General features: G+C 35.1%; 1 protein-coding gene across 5 annotated transcripts; it reads right to left on the reverse strand.

Moving 5' to 3' along the window:
* Positions 1-521: 521 nt before the first annotated feature.
* On the reverse strand, positions 522-17479 carry LOC126979454 (inosine-uridine preferring nucleoside hydrolase-like). 5 transcript variants are annotated; one of them, XM_050828771.1, is made up of 8 exons: positions 17343-17479; positions 7112-7207; positions 5934-6033; positions 5087-5255; positions 3293-3409; positions 2932-3068; positions 1974-2160; positions 522-670 (listed from the first exon to the last, which is right to left on the reverse strand). In XM_050828771.1, exons 1-8 carry the CDS (start codon positions 17408-17410, stop codon positions 528-530), a joined length of 1017 nt encoding a protein of 338 aa, XP_050684728.1. In that variant the 5' UTR covers positions 17411-17479; the 3' UTR covers positions 522-527. The 5 variants fall into 5 exon arrangements, with proteins under 5 accessions (XP_050684728.1, XP_050684731.1, XP_050684732.1 ...); XM_050828774.1 differs by lacking the exon at positions 17343-17479 and adding an exon at positions 8228-8372; XM_050828775.1 differs by lacking the exon at positions 17343-17479 and adding an exon at positions 7939-8072.
* Positions 17480-17689: the final 210 nt, after the last annotated feature.

Genomic DNA, 17689 nt, shown 5'->3' on the forward strand with positions numbered 1-17689 from the left:
GTAGTGACGTCGCTTCATTGTTTGTCTTCTACCGCATTTATCACGCGGAGTGTTCCGAAGAGCTGTTTAACCTGATTCCTGCCGCCGAATTCCACCTTCGCACGACACGCCACAAGTTAGGATATCATCCTCACCATCTGGATGTGTGGCGGTCCTCCACAGTGCGGTTTTCAAAGAGCTTTCTTCCACGTACTACAAAGCTGTGGAATGAGCTTCCTTGTGCGGTGTTTCCGGGACAATACGACCTTCAAAAAAAGCGCGTACACCTTCCTTAAAGGCCGGCAACGCTCTTGTGATTCCTCTGGAGTTGCAAGAAAATGTGGGCGGCGGTGATCACTTAATACCAGGTGACCCGAACGCTCGTTTGTCCTCCTATTCCATAAAAAAAACTTGTACCGGCTACGTTGCTAGGATAAAGGTGTAAGGGGTTAGGGAAAGGGTTGTGTGTTATTTGGACAACTGGCATTACCAACCACGTTATATTAACTTAATAACGTTATATTTAGAGTAAAAACAAATGAAATGTTTTAATTTTTTACTTTCTCAGTGTCAGCGTTGAAAACATCAAAAAGAAACTGTTTATACTCATCAGTTTTCACCGAGTAGATAACTCTTACGTTTGCATCGTCCTTATCTACAAACGTATTAGTATTGATGCCTCTGTTATCTCCTGAAACATAGAAACAAAATAATTATAATAAATTTGAAGACTTACCACACTGACTTTTTTTTAATTTCCTTATTTGTCCCCCGAAAATGACACTTATTTAAAAAAAAAATTACTTTGGACATTTGTGTTTGGGATTAGGATATAGACATAGGATAACACCGTCCTACCAAATTTCGTCCGATTTGATTTAATAGATTGGGCGAAAATTCGCTGTGACAGACGAACGGACAAACCGATAGACGCCCAAGTGATCCAATAAGGGTTCCTTTCTTCATAAATTTCAAATTATTCCGAAAATTCCAATTATTACGACAGAGTACGATAAAGTAACAGTAAAAGAAAATTTATTGAATTAGGCGTTCCTTTGCGTCGTTTTAAATCCATAAATTCCAATTATTACGACAGAGTACAATGTAATAATTAATATCTCTTTCTTTATTGTTTTTTAAACATTTGTATTGTTATTTTTCTTTTCTTTATACAATGTTAATTGTCATATCTATTGTACTTGTAAAAAATTTGGTGGCAGTTTTCGCAAATAAAAAATTTATTATTATTATTATTATTATTATTATTAATAAAATAATAATAATAAAAAAAAAACATTAATTTAATAATATTAAATTAATGTATAAGTAATGAAATATCTACAGTTGCATTGTATGTACAATATTGTGTAGTATATGGTAACATCTCCCCCCGCCGTCCGCACGCCTCGCCTTGGGCATCTACAGTGTAGTGCTGTGACGTCATTCATCATCAGGTTCAGTTAAAAAACGTTATTTATCGCCTAGCACGAGAAATGTTTTAGACATGTATGTTGAAGAAAGGCATAATAAAAATTTCAGATTATTTTATTAGGTTAAAATACTTTATTCATCATTCCAACCTTGTGTTAAATAAATCATTGTCATCATTTATTATTTATAATTAGGTCACAGCACTATCGCATTCCTAAACTCTGCATTCAACTCACGAGATATCTGTTGCTAACTTGACCCGGCAAACGTTGTTTTGCCATATAAATTGTTTTCATATTTTGCTTGCTAGTTGATAAGAGATGGCGCTAGTTGTATTCATTAGTAACAATCACACTTCTTTTATATGTTGTATAATTCACACTTTAGTTTTATAAATTATAGCCTATATGTTATTCTGGTGTGTAAGCTATATTATTGTAAAGTTTCATCAAAATCTATTCAGTAGATTTTGCGTTAAAGAAGTTCAAACATACATCCAGACATACAAACTTTCACATTTATAATATTAGTAGGATTTGGAAATAAACCAAGAAGCCACTTACCACATAAAATTATATCGTTCTTGGAATATTTATACTCATTGACTAAATCAGGTTTAAGAACAACAGCTAACATCGCTGGGTCGAGGGCGTGCCATACTTCATATTTTGGTAATGTTATTCTTTCGTACTGATTTTGCATTCTCATAATCTCTGATGGAATAGCACCCAACACATTTTCCCTCCATTGCTGAAATACATATTGTAAATGTAAGCAAATAACATCTTTGCAGGCTAACAACTCAAGTCAAATACCAGTACCAGTGGGTGGCTACTTTACAGCGGATGCCGGCTAGATTATGGGTACTACAACGGCGCCTATTTCTGCCGTGAAGCAGTTATGTGTAAGCATTACTGTGTTTCGGTCTGAAAGGCGCCGTAGCTAGTGAAATTACTGGGCAAATGAGACTGAACATCTTATGTGACGAGCGCAATTGTAGTGCCGCTCAGAATTTTTGATTTTTTCAACAATCCTGAGCGGCAATGCATTGTAATGGGCAGGGCGTATCAATTACAATCTGCTAAATGTCCTGCTTGTCTCGTGCCTTATTTTCATTAAAAAAAACATCTTATAGGGCTGCGACCTCTACCTATAATATATAGTAACCATCGGTTGTCCAAAGAATTCTAAGATTCTACCTAGGCAGATGGTTGAGAGTCTGGTTTTTACACCTAGAGTGTGAAGGATGGATTTATTGGTGCAGATTGCTGTCTAAGGGATTTGAAGCATCTTCCTCCAGTACCACATCTCAAAGGCGTCAATCCGATCTCTGTCGGCCTACTTTAGTGTCCAAGTTTCAGCCCCATAGCTAGCAAGCCTCACGCACACGTTCATATCACAAGGTTATTTTCTGTTCCAACCCGTTCTAATAGTATTAAAACATAAAATAAAATACAAGCAAAAGGCTGTTTAAATAAATTGTTAATTTTCCATAAAGCTAAACATAAAACTGTGACTTACTCTGGTCAAGTTCAAAGAGGACATAACTTGTGAAAATGGGAGTATTGTTACTTTGTCGGGATCAGCATTTTTAGCAATAATATGGTAGGCTTCGACGTCCATGTGAGCATTGAATTCAGCTTCTGGAATTTCTTCGCCTGTAAAAATGTATTTCAATTCAAATTACTACTTATTAGTATTAACAGCTCCATTATACATCATCATCAGCTGGAAGACGTCCACTGGTGGACAAAGGCCTCCCCCAAAGATTTTCTGCCTGCAATCAACACCAGTGTGTCCATCTTGTGGGAGGCCTACCAACACTGCGTCTTCCGGTACGTGGTCGCCATTCGAGGACTACCATGAGTCAATAACTACTTACTCTGTATGTGTCCAGCTGCAATATATAGATGTTTAATCCTTCCTAGGAAATTTGGATCTAATTTGACTGCCATAGCCACATTTGTTAGACTGCCAATGGTCACCACCGTAAGATTTCCTGCAAAAAAGTTTGTTTCATTCAGTTCAATTGGTTTAAATTCTTCTTGTCAGATCGAACTATCTGAGTTTTGTTCTTTTATCATAGTACAGGGCATACAACTGTACGGCTCACCTAAGTGATCACCTTCCCTTGCAACATCAGAGGAATCACAGGATCGATTGCAGCCTTTTAGAAAGGCGTTCGCGCTATTTTTGGTGGTTTTGAAGGCAGGGTCTAGTTCTTTCTAGTTCTAAGCATTAGTATTTATTTTCTTAGTATAAGATTGAGAAACTAATATAAGTAATTAGGTAATCCACTAAAATCATTGAAATGAATCAAGAAGAAGTTGTACAAATCTTTATAACTATTATATAAATAAATAGGTAAATGATTCAACATTCAAAAAATATTTGCCTTATGAAAAGGTGGTACCTACTACAAGTTAGAAATTATAACACTAAGGCTAAAATATATAGAGAGTACTTAAGCTTTGCTCATACTTAAGTAAAACTTAGCTGAGTGTAATAAAACGCGAAGTTGACTTTTACATCTGGCTGCCTTAGTTTAAGCTCAGTATAATTTTAACTGCCAAAACGAAATCAAAGATTATGATAAGCTATTACTCAACTAAGTTTTAAATTAAGTCTAAGCAAAGTCTAAGTTTTCTCTATAGATTGAGAGCCTAAGTACACTCTATCTGTCTTATTAATAAACAATGTGTAAAGTTACTGGAAACAATTTGTTATTTTTAAAGTGATGACAATCTTAGAAAGATTTCAGAACAAAACATTTAGAAACATGATCAGTATCCCACAATGTATTTGTAACAAATACATGTACCTAGCATTAAAACTGTCCGGCAAGAAATAACCCAAACTAGCCTGAAATACCAGGACAAACTAACAACACATGTCAACGAGCTAGCCAAGTCTTGGAGCGGAAAGGGTGGCATCCAGTCCACCAGGCTTAAGAGACATGATATCACAAATCTCAGTAAAAGATATCAATAATAAATAAATAAATGGAGAGTTTGATGCAAAGTAATTTTACATCAATTTCGGGCTCTCGACGATGACTCTTTCAGCAGATATATGCAGCCAAAACAGTGGCTTATTGTCTGAAATAACAGATTGCCACGACACAGAAAACCAAAAAAAAAAGGTGATAACACTCACTTCTGGGACTAATTGTGCAAATTAAATTTGTAACCAAAATTTTTAATGATGCGGAACTGTATATATGTATTTGATTTGTATCATGAATACAATTGATGATCTTTTAAAATAACAAATTGTTTAGATTTGAAATAGCGACATCTCAAATCAATTTCCCAATATACAATTATTATTGGGGTTGAGCAGGTAATCAACTGTAAAGTAGATCCTGTAGATGGAGCCACAACTGATAGTTAAACAAGATATACCGAAATTTACGGCCTATGTGAACTCGAACAGTTGCCTCAGCTGGAAAGAGCGCTCCGAAGAGAACCCAAGAGGTTGCGAGTTCAAGTTATATAAGTTACTCCAAGTTTAAATTTTCTTCTCTCTATCGTGTAATTCTGTAGTGACATTTAAGATACAGACAAAAAGTTTTAAACTTGGAATAACTTTACTTTGAGTTTATCAATAACACAGTATAGATCTCAGTCAGTAAGAACACACAAATATAACACTAAGGTATGACTAAATTTATTACCTTTGTGAGTTTTAGATAATTCAATCAGTTTAGTCACAGCACCTTCTCTCCTGGGTTCAACTAAATCCTTGAGCTCTTCACCAATATCCCCTAAGCCGTCTACGCCAAAATAATCACCTGCATATGGAGTTATGACAAGTGAAGCCTCTGATCCTCTATATATGGGAACCTAAAAATCAATTACAAAACTTTATGCACTTGTTAGCCAGAAAACATTTTTACACTTAAGAAACAAACACATAACGATTCCATATGAATAAAAGAGACACCCATATTAATAATCATAAACATACTATACTCTCTACTTGTCTGCAATACGCGTAGGGTGGGAGATAGATGAACATCTCTAATGGAGACACAACAAGATAGTCAGCAAATTAATTGTTACTATAATTGATTTTAATTTACAAGTCGTAAACAGTGAGCCACACTTGGCATTAAGGACTTAGTATTTTTGAATGATAAACCACTAGCTCATGAACATTGCCAAATCAAAATTGGTTACGTTTATTGGACCGTCACATCATATATGTGCTAGTATATTGTATGTTAGTAGCTGATTGCTCACTGATCACACTTCTATTGGGGATTTGTTTGTTTACTTTGTTGCAGTGACTGGGAGGTAGGTGTGGGCATAGGCTGCAGGATTATTGGATGTAAAAGTCTACTCCAAAGTGTCTAATTAGTGAGATTGTACTATAATTATAACATTACATAACTAACAAAAAATGGAACTATTTCATGAGTGAAAATTGATAAAAATTATACTAACACAGGTGAAAATAGACACACAAGACGTAATTGTAATGAGTTTTAATAATTATATTATGTCAAATAATATACTAACATCCTGACGTCTAGCTACTTTGAGGATCCTCTGGTTATTGACTGATACATTGTCTTCATTTGTATTGCCATTTACAGTAGTTAAGCCAATAACCTTTGGCCTGTAAGCATTTTCATCAACACATCAACTAATAAAAACAATAATAATAATTGACGAATAAGTCAAGGTTATAGTCTAACCACGTTACAAACAAACTAGGAATAAAGTTAAACCTGAGAAAAAATCAACAATATGGAAATGCTGACTATATCGCTAACATTGTCAATACAATGATAATTATGAACTTTTCTGAATATAATTTTCTGCAGCAAATAAATGTGGGAAACATTATACATCCGAATAAACTAATAATAATAAAATAAGCAAAATGTCTATTTGTAAACATTTTGCATATTCTTGATTTATTCTCAGGTATAAATTTATACCAAGTTTATTTATTAAGGCTTAAAAGTTTAAGTAGCCTTTTATATAATACAGTTAAACAACAATCATAGTTATTATAAATATCAAACAACATTATCATCATTATGGGTCCAAGGCACAAATAAACTCAATTTGCATGATGCTTCCAGATTAATTTTTTCTGTGAAAGGACAAGGCTATGAGCACCACTTAGTAATAACCATCCTATCTTGCAACACCAGAGAAATCATTTGGGTTTGTTGTTTTAGTGTAGGTGACATGTAGGTGTTCAGATGATAATATCTCTGTTATTTTGTCTATTCTATACTATTCTTCTTATAGTGGCTTCTGTCAAAGGTGCACCACAAGTTAGCCAATGGCATGTTTAAAAGTAGACCACCAAGCTTAGAGAATGCATTTCATTATTGTTAAAAAATTTACCAGTGTTCACAGCATTGATCAAAGGCAAGTCTGGTGTATGTGTAGTGTGTTCATAGAATTTGTTCTCAGTGATCATGACAAATAGCTCCTCAGACCACTCCTTGTGACAAACCCTGTAGATGAAACACAATGAGGAGATGCCTCTTTGAAATACCAATCAAGCAATTTTTCTATAACTTGGCACTACAAAAAAGCATTTAGGGAGTGTTAGTAAGTGTAAAGTTTCACTTTATGAGGTGGCTAATAAGCTGAACTCAATAGAGGAAAATTATTTGACATTCAATTTATATTAAGTAATTTAAAATTTCACAAATCACTGATATTAATATACAAACCCATCAAAGTATTTTTCATAAAGTAATGCTAGGAAAATAGCCATTGCGTCATCAGCTCCTGCATCATTGTCTATTATTATCATATTTTGTTCTGAACTGAAAATAAATATTTAGAGTGTTAGTAGTTAGATAAAATCATTGACCAGTAGAAATTTTATAAAGATTAGGCAAATACAAAATCTGGGGAGTCAAGATTTCTTGCAATATTATTTGATAAACTCTACCAATTATGTACAATAGTTAATTCTTTCAATTTCTTGAAATGCATGAATGACTACAATAACCTCATTATGCTTCCTTCTATTAGAGCAGTAGAAACACGATAGGATTTAAGACCACTTATCTCTAAGATTAATAAAGTTACACTGTTCACAATAATTATTATTCTGTTTTAGTGGGATAACTTTTTATATTTTTCTTAATTAATAAACACAATTATTATTCATCATAATAATATAGTGTCAATAATAATTGATAGATACTCTATTAGTTTCTGCCTTAAAAAGTACCTACAAATAAATCATAAAGTAAAAAGTTCAATATTTATAATTTATAACACCTAGGAATAGATAAGTACCTTTTATAAATTATGAACTTATTGTTCATATTATATATTACCTACATCCTTATTATTCATTTTAAGCATAATAACCTCTTATAATACTAATAATTAAAGCAACCATCATCTCAAATCCAAACATTAAAACAAGCAACAATTTTTTAAATATTTATTTACTTGATCCCATGATCATTCACGATTCACAAACAATAGTATTAAGTTATCAAATATCAGTTAATACAGTGAGATATCAGATAATCATAATTACCTATTATTATTTATTATTACATAATTCAAGTTTGTCAGTGTGTTGTTGTTGTTTTTATCAGTTTTTATTATTCGCTCGAGAGAGCATGCAAGTTATGGCACATGAATTTTTTTTCATAGTTCGCCCAAGGACGGTACAAAGCGGAATTGTCATAACTTGAAAAACCCAATTTTACACCAGAGCCTATTTATACAAACTATTTCAAAAATTCATAACTCATAATATTAAATTATTAAAACTTTCGTGAGTCATTATTAAATTAGGTATATATTAATACGGCTTTACTCACGTTTTTGTCGGTGTCGGTACCGACTAGTTTCGGACCATTCAGAGGTCCTTCATCAAGGTGAATGTGGTCGGTTCGCAATAATGTCCCACCTCTTACTGCAGACTTGGGCTCGTATTGCGGGGCTGGACAGGGCGGGGAGAGCGGGGGCGCGGAGTGCGCCGGTGATGACGAGCACGGTATCACTGACACTGTATCACTATTGGTGTCCACGGGTGCACAGAATGTACTCACAATGTCCACTACGTGATCATCGGCACTAAGGGTCTTATTGCGAGTCGCGTTTTGTAACACAGGTTTCCATGTTGGTGGCGGAGCCCAACCCTTGTCTCTATTAAAATTAGGTCGACGGTCAATTTCTATGGCTTCTAGCAGCTTGCGAGACACAAAGTTTTTATTGCGAGCCAATACTTTCACCCTATTGAACCTAATATAATGTAACGTGTCGGAGTTTAGAGCGTGCTCTGCCACTGCCGAGGTATTGCTATCTAACTTACATACACTGCGGATGTGCTTGGTGAGTCTGGGTTTTATGTTGCGTCCCGTTTCACCAATGTAGCTTTTGCCGCACTCGCATGAGATTTCGTAGACGCCAGGGCTCTCCAGAAGGTCCCGATCCTTAGGAGATCGTAGAAGACTACCAATCTGCGTCAGGGGGCGGAAAATTGTCCTAATGCTATATCTACGGCGTAATAGGTGTCCAATTTGATCCGTTACTCTCATGTATGGTAGATATGCCGGGACCCGCTCCACATGTTGAGGCCGCTGTTTGATGGTCGGGTTTGCCAGTCGATAACACTGTCGCCAGTTGTATCCATTGCTCTCCAACACTTGCCGCACGTGTCTCAATTTCTGACTCAATGAATTGCGAATCGCACAAACGAAGGGCGCGATTAATGAGAGTGCGTGGTAGACAAGGGCGACGGATGGTGATGGGAATCTGCTTTTAAGTACTGATCGGTATATGTGGGTTTTCTAAATACCGAATGCATCAGGCTACCACTGGATTCGCGTTTCACCAGTACATCCAAAAATGGGAGGGATCTATCTTTTTCTTCCTCTATAGTAAAACCTATCTTCGGATGCATTTCGTTCAGGTGGTCCAGTAGTGTCCTTACTCCTTTCCTGGGAACAATGGCAAACACATCGGTACATACATGCTACATATCTCCACCAGTATCATGATTTTATTGGCGCACTCTTCAACGCATTCTCCTCGAAATGTTCCATTAATATGTTGGCCACGACTGGTGTATTTATAGGTGAGCCCATTGTCACTCAACTATTTGCAGATAAAAATCCCCTCGCCAGACGAAATAGCCACTAGTAAGATAGAATTTTTTAAACCCATGTATTCAGTAGGTATGTTATTGGCAATTAAATGTTTTTTTAATTATATCTATAGTTTCTGCTACTGGTACATTAGTAAAAAGAGACGCCATGTCGAAGCTGACCATTATCTTCTCGTTACGGATTTTAATATCCTCTAATAGATGAATGAAATGTGTGGAGTCTCTTAAAAAGCTCGGTGTTTTTCCGGTCACCGTCTGCAAAGTACTTGCCATGTGACGTGAACTTTTATATGCAGGCGCGTCAATTTGACTCACAATGGGATGTAAAGGCCAGTTCGGTTTATGGATTTTCGGCAGACCATATTTTTCTGGGAGTGTTGGGTTCATGGGACGCAATCGCTTTCTTTCTTTATCTGATAACGAGGATAGGAACTTGTTCAATTTGGAAGTTACACGAGCTGTGGGGTTGAAGTTTACCTTTTTATAAGTGCTGGTGTCACTGACTAGCTGTGTAATTTTCTGTTGGTACTCCTCCGTATCTATAATTGCAATAGCGTTAGCCTTATCTGCTGGTAATACGAGGATATCAGGATTTTTGCGTAAAGACAATAGTGCCTGGAACTCCCGTTTAGGGATATTCGGTTTCGGACTTTTATGATGACGAATAATGGCCGATATATCCTGCCTCATGCATTCAGCTTCCGTTTCAGGTACTTTGTTGCGCATCAGGCAGTATTCGAGGCGTGATATTATTGACTCCAGCGGTACTTTTTACCGTACCGGTATTTGGAGCAATTGCAAACTTAAGGCCTCGCGCCAGCGCTCTCTGAGCATCAACTGGCACATCGTGTGACGATAAATTAAGCACACTACCTACCGGTGTATTAGAGCAAAGTTGTCTTTGAAAACTAATTATTTTACCTTCATCGCATCCAACCGCTGCCTTAATTCCAAACCAAGAACACTAAATAATTTCATATGTAACGTAAAAAGGTCTTTGTTTACGTACGTATTTTGTTACTCGTCGTGTTAAAGAATTCTTTATAACCCCGAAAGCAATTTACTTCTTTGATACGTGCAAATTTCAGATGCATTTTATTCAGGTGGTTCAGTAGTGTCCTTACTCCTTTCCTGGGAGCAAGTGTAGTACATTCTGTGCACCCGTGGACACCAATAGTGATACCGTGCTCGTCCTCACCCCGCGCCCCACGCACTCCCCGCCCTGTCCAGCCCCGCAATACGAGCCCAAGTCCGCAGTAAGAGGTGGGACGCTATCGCGAACCCACCACACTCACCCTGATGAAGGACCTCCGAATGGTCCGAAACTAGTCGGTACCGACATCAACAAAAACGTGAGTAATGCCGTATTAATAAATAACTCACAATATTGATAGATAGCTACCCTTCATATAGAGCAGGCTACAGTCTTTAACTATATAGAATATACCGCCTAGTCCTTTGCTTAAAATATTATTATTGTACATTATAAGTAAATTAAGTTAGTAACTCATGTGATTATGGTAGGTACTACTGGAATCTTAATATTTTAAGACTGGAAAAGATGCAAATAATAATAATTATATCATTAACATATTTACAAATAGTCAATGACGTTCTAAAGGTACATATAGACAATGCACCTCATACAAAATCAAAGCCGAAATATGGTACATGCCACAAATGACACCATAATAAGCGTCGACTGCTATGTCTATACATTTCTGCGTTTACTCCAGTTGTTTAAAATATTATTGGTCAATTATAGGCAGCAATGTAAAGACTTCTTCAGTTTATGCTGCGTGTTTTGAATTTAGAACCCAATTTGGACAGTGAACTATTTCTACTTTTTATTAGAATTTCTTGAAAGTCAATAATTATTTACTTAGCTTCAGTTAAAACCAACTAACTTTTTTCTTTGACGGACTAAACAATAAGTGCCCTCGTTAAGCATTATTTATTTCATGTAAAATATAGTATAATATCGAAGCTTAATTTACCAACATAAATTATTTAGAACATTAATAATCTCGCAATAAGCGCCGTTTAGCTATATAGATCTCTATGGCTATATGCAATATGTAACACTGCACTTAACTTATGAATTTCTTTATTTTGTACACTTCTGCCACACCTATTTATTTGTACTATATAAAAATAAAATCTTTATTATTTATCCTAATCTGTGACCTTTTTTAAGTCCTACCAAAATTATAGCATTTTATAAGGTGCAAACTTTTAAAAGCCAATTACTCAAAACTAACTTGACTGCACTTAGTTTGTTTTCGCAGCAAACCCTTGATATATTTATACCCCAAAGAAACCAGCTCCATCCGGTAGATGGTGCCCCTAAATAAAAAATTGCTGACTTGTCTGTGCATATATTTGCAATGACGTTCTATACAAATGGACATATCATTCGCAGTTTGATAGCAGAACGGAAAAAGTGTGCTTAAAAACAATGTAAGCACAATACGTAAAAAATTGACCCAATGGATATTATAGTATTAAATTATACCCAGAAACAATGGCGTTGTTCATTATAATAATTTAACGAAACTCACATTAACAATAATTAAGCTGGGTCGTCTGTCAACCTAATAAAAAAGACGTGATAACGATCCATTGAGTATTTTTCTCAAAACAAACAATAAAGTAAACATATTATTACCTGGATGTGTGGCGGTCCTCCACATTGCGGTTTTCAAGGAGCTTTCTTCCACGTACTACAAAGCTGTGGAATGAGCTTCCTTGTGCGGTGTTTCCGGGACGATACGACATGGGTACCTTCAAAAAAAGCGCGTACACCTTCCTTAAAGGCCGGCAACGCTCTTGTGATTCCTCTGGTGTTGCAAGAGAATGTGGGCGGCGGTGATCACTTAACACCAGGTGACCCGTACGCTCGTTTGTCCTCCAATTCCATAAAAAAAAAAGTGCGTGCGGTGGCGAGTTTAAAGTGCCCCGCAGTCAAAGTGCGTCACCGCGCCGCGGGGGGCTATTCTACGAGTAGGTCTAAATATCAACGTTTCGTCGCATAAAATCCTATATAACAATTATATTGTGGATATTTCATGCATGTGAACGTGCATCATTGATATAAAAAAGCGGCCAAGTGCGAGTCGGACTCGCCCATGAAGCGTTCAGTTGCGTTGTAACGATTTATGGTGTATTAAAAAAACTACTAACTAGATCTCGTTTAAGTAATAATATTTTTTTTTTTTAGTTTTATCATTCTTTTATTTTAGAAGTTACAGGGGGACACACATATTTTACCACTTTGGAACAATTGCAAACTATTTAGAATTTTTTTATTGGAAACCTGAATATAATTTTTGAAGACCTATCCATAGCTACGTATGGTTTTGGTGAAGAAATGCTTTTGAGTTTCAGTTCTAAGTTTGGGGAACCCCCAAAGATTATTGTTTTTTCCTATTTTTGTGTGAAAACTTTTTTTAAATTTGTTGGATTATGATTCAGCATTAAAAAATATATACAACTTCAAATTTTCACCCATCAACAGTTACTTTTTTATCGCGATTTTAATATCGGCAATACAACGTTTGCTGGGTCAGCTAGTCTATATATATATAATTCTAATGTTCGTTTGTAAAGACAGTATTTTCTCTATCACCATCAACTTGAATTAACTTCCCGTTGGAGTGGTAAACACCCCTTGGTCTCACTGTGAAAGTAAGGGAGTTTGGGTGCAGTGGGTGGTCGTGGGTGGCAAAAATGTGAATAAATACTTATCTGTCCTTTTCTAACTCATGAGAACTTCTGGAAATTTATGGAAATTTCAAGAATTATCTAGAAAACTCCAGAATGTGTTCAACTGTTACAATCTATTTAGAACGTTCTAGAATGTTCTAGAAATTTCTGGAATGATCGAGAAAGATTCGAAATGTCTGCAACTGTTTGAATCAGTGTGAAATGTTCTAGGTTCTTAAAATTTATGAAATCAATTAATTCATCAAGGATTTCTAGAATTTTCTAGATGTTGTAGTAATATTCCAGAATATACTAGAACGGATTTACTATTATTATTATTTTTTCATAAAAGTACATAGTGGTCGCTTATAACCGAGAATACTTTGATCGTTCTAGAATTTTCTTCAACATTCTAAAACGATCAAGATTTTATAACGATACGTTACTCGAACGGTTTGCTCAGTTGGTTAGAGCCCCGCATCGTTCGTATTAATCCTAGAAGTGAGGGTTATCACTTTAAAAACATACTCTTAACATATTGCTTAGATTTACACGAGAGACATCTCAAGTCAATTTCGCTCATTGCAAGTTATACAAAACAATATTAAAAACCTATAACTATAACTTCCTTACTTTTAAGGAAGTTATTGTCTCTAGTGAATTGGATTATAAGCAAACAAAACCAGTTATCTAGCCGGCCTGGCAGCCCGGGCAAGTCATTAATTTCAATGTAGATCAGGTTATATTAGCATCATGCTAGCCGCAGGTACTCAGCCGGAAGACCACATAAACATGGGAGTTAGGATCATGTACAAACAATTTTTTTTTATGATATAAATAAAGATTATAGTAAAAATGTATCATCAAATAAATCAAACATTGTATTTACTTATTATTACTGATGTTGAAACGTATTATGATACACACACACACACAAACATATATATATATGTGTGTGTGTGTGTGTGTATATATATATAAAGTCAAAGTCAAAATATTTTATTGACACTTTTCTTTCGCATTGGGCCGATGGACGTTGTTTGCGTGTATTCTGCGGAGAAACGCAAAAATTGTGCTGCCATTTTCTAGTAGTAGTAGTAGTACTCAAAAATAAAACGTTCGTTTCAACGAAACACGTGTCGAATTGTTTTAAAAACAAATATTGGCGGAATTAACACTAAAGAAAACTTAAATCATTTGTATAATTATGGATTTCCGCAAAGTAACGCCTAATTCAATAAATTACATGATTAGACTGCCTTAAGTTAAAAGTTGGTTCACCAATTATTTTATAGCGCGATCTGAACTCGCCGAATTTGTGTCATGGTACGAGACTCTGCACCAAACAGCTACAAAATAACATCATCGAAGCCAGTATAAGGACTGGTAATGAAAAAGGACAAAAAGTATTTATTAGAGATGAAACGGATATCCGGTAACTATCTGGTATCCGGCCTATCCGGCGGCCTTAATACTATTCGGCCGAATACCGGATATCTACCTACTATTCGGCCGGATAGGCATCAGGCCGAATTAAAAAAAACTGTATAAAAAAATATATTTTTAAGTAATTATTTACTTTAGTAGTTGTTATTTATTTGCTATATTAGTAGTTAGTTTTAGTATCACTTAAGAATTATAATTAGTTTAGTTTTAGTTATAAATTTTTAATCACACCATAGTAAATGAATGTAATAGAAAAAAATTAATTAATTAGTACTCATACTGCACTAAAGGCAAATTATGCGCCGCCTACGCAAGTCTGTGTTTGTGTATGCGATACACCAAACGGCTAAGTTCCGCCGGATATTCGGCTATTCGGCCACATGGTAGGCCGAATATGCCGTATCTGGTATGCGGCCAAACTGCTATTCGTTTCATCTCTAGTATTTATACCACGAATACCTTTAATATCAAATGGATTGCCCTTTACGTTTAAACGCTTACAATTTCCGGTAAAGTTGGCTTACAGGATGACCATCAACAAAGCACAGGGCGAAACATTCCAATACTGTGGCGTTAACTTAAAGGAACCATGCTTTGCACCAGTGTTGTTATGGATATCCATATCCGTAACCGAAACTATCGGATGTCCGAAATAAAAAAATATCCGTAAACGTAACCGAATCCGACATAAAAGTTTTGGATAGTTTCGGATAGGGCGGAGTCTAACTAAATACACTCGTACAAATTAACTGTGCACTCCGCTGGAATGCAACACCTCTCCCGCTACCTAATGACGTCACAGCGCGAGGTGCACAGCTAATTCGTACGGGTTATACTTTATAGTAAATATCACACGTCGTGACAAGTTTTTGTTTTTGCCCGGCCAGCTGACTACCGCGCGTCCGTTTAGTCGTAACTTTAGAGTTTAGAGGTACCTACAAGGTACAATTAAAGTCGAATATAATCTTATTTGTATTTCATTTTACAGTTCCTTAAAAAATTAATATCCGTAACCTAAACTATCGAATAATCCGAAATAATTTAATATCCATAACCGTAACCGTAACCGATATTATATTTTACCAATATCCATATCCACATCCGTATCCGAAATTATATATCCATAACAACACTGCTTTGCACATGGTCAAATAAACGTTACATGCTCACAAATAGGATCACCTCGAAATTTGTTTATTTACAGCCCAAACAATAATAAAACTATAAATGTAGTCTATAAGCAAGTATTGTATACAGAAATTTTAAAAATATGTAATAAAAATAATGTGTGAATGTACAATATAATATGTACTAAATGTATTTGTCATATGTAATATGTATAATATAAAATGTAAACAATTGTTCTTACTCTTAACTTGTAATTATTTCAATTAATTAATTTGATATACTTTTTACACACCGCAAGTTTAATGGTCGAGTAAGTCTCTCGATATCTAAGATAGAATCTATATTATCTAAGTTAATAAATGGATCCTCGAATGTTTTTTATACAATTGAACACGTTCTGGTCGTCTCGTCCCTCACTGTCATAAAAAAAAACTTAAAAAAAAACGTATGAGCTTAATTTTAAAAAAGCTTAATTTGATGCCCCAAATTAAACTTGTTTCTGGTAAGTATAGGTAGTTCATATAATAGGTAATCTTTTTAAAAGTATTGATTTTTTTTTTGTTTTGTTTATTAGCGGGTTTAAGGTTAAATTTCTATAAATTTAGGTAGATGTACGCGACTCCCTTGGTCCTATCCCATCCCTAACTATAATATATACCTACCCTAAACAGCTCTTCGCTGTAGCACATAAATCAAATCAAAACCAGTATTACTCCCTAATAATATACCCAGAATGATGTGGAAATATTAACATTATTTGCAAGGAGCCATGATTATTATTATCAACTCATTTTAATTTCGAACAGTCTGGACACAAAACCAACAAAATCGAAGCGACAAAAATCGGTTTTGAAGTTCAAATCTTTCATACTTAGACCACTTATACGTCTATATTATACAGGATGTCCCAAAGTAATGGGACATGAAGGGAAAGTACCTTTAATATCGAAGATAGGCTATTTTACTGAAAGAAGACTATGTTATTTTTAAAAGTTAGTAATTCTGCATTCAAAGATTCTCTAAAAATGGCATTCTTTCGATTGGCATCATAAGAGTAGGGGTGTTTTTGTTTTACACTTAAGTCGGTTCCATTCCCAGACGAGGTAAGTAATTTTTATAGAATCTTTGAATGCAGAATTACTAACTTTTAAAAATAACATAAAGTCTTCTTTCAGTAAAATAGCCTATCTTCGATATTTAAGGTACTTTCCCTTCATGTCCCATAACTTTGGGACATCCTGTATACAGTATAATTTACCTGTATACCTTGGATTATTACCTTGTGTTTATAAGAAAATTAATTGCTATTAACAAACGCTTAGATAATTTATACGTCTAGGTTGAGTGTATTGCTATTAGACAATCGATAAAAATAGGCCAAGAATATTAGTTTAGTGTGCGTGAAAAGCTACATGTTACACTCGCGATTTCTGAATTGCTCAAAGAGAAGTTAGTTCTAAAGTCTATTTTTTTCGACTTTTTCTCAACTGTCATAGACGTATAGATGATCTAAGCGAATAATATTATTATAATGTACAGTTACTTACTGTGTTCCGATACATAGAAAACATATTATTAATATTATTGTTGTCAATGTAATATTTTTTCTCAACATTTTGTGTCGCAGCACTAAGTATCACATTCACACGACCTGTTCAATTGACTTTTAGAGATAAACTCGATTCTTGAGATATCGCGGCGATCACGGCTTTGTTCAGACAATTATTAATCGACATCGAGTTGTACATTATTAGTAATTTAAATGAAGATAATATAATCGTAATTACTATTGAGAATTAATCGACCTATATAGATTACATACTTACACAAAATTAAAATACATTTTATTTTTCATGGATGTTAATTTTTTTTTCCACACAGTCATTCTTTTAAT

Source organism: Leptidea sinapis, chromosome 3 (genome assembly GCF_905404315.1).
Source record: "Leptidea sinapis chromosome 3, ilLepSina1.1, whole genome shotgun sequence".
NCBI classification, from domain to species: Eukaryota; Metazoa; Arthropoda; class Insecta; order Lepidoptera; family Pieridae; genus Leptidea; species Leptidea sinapis.

Bases quoted from the DNA above. Each gene is read 5' to 3' on its own strand.
- LOC126979454 (XM_050828771.1), bottom strand. From the start codon at position 17,410: ATGTTGAGAAAAAATATTACATTGACAACAATAATATTAATAATATGT. The intron at 7,208-17,342 runs GTAAGTAACTGT...ATTTATTTTCAG, and splicing joins TTTCTATGTATCGGAACACA to TTCAGAACAAAATATGATAA. The intron at 2,161-2,931 runs GTAAGTCACAGT...TATGTATTTCAG, and splicing joins CCTCTTTGAACTTGACCAGA to CAATGGAGGGAAAATGTGTT.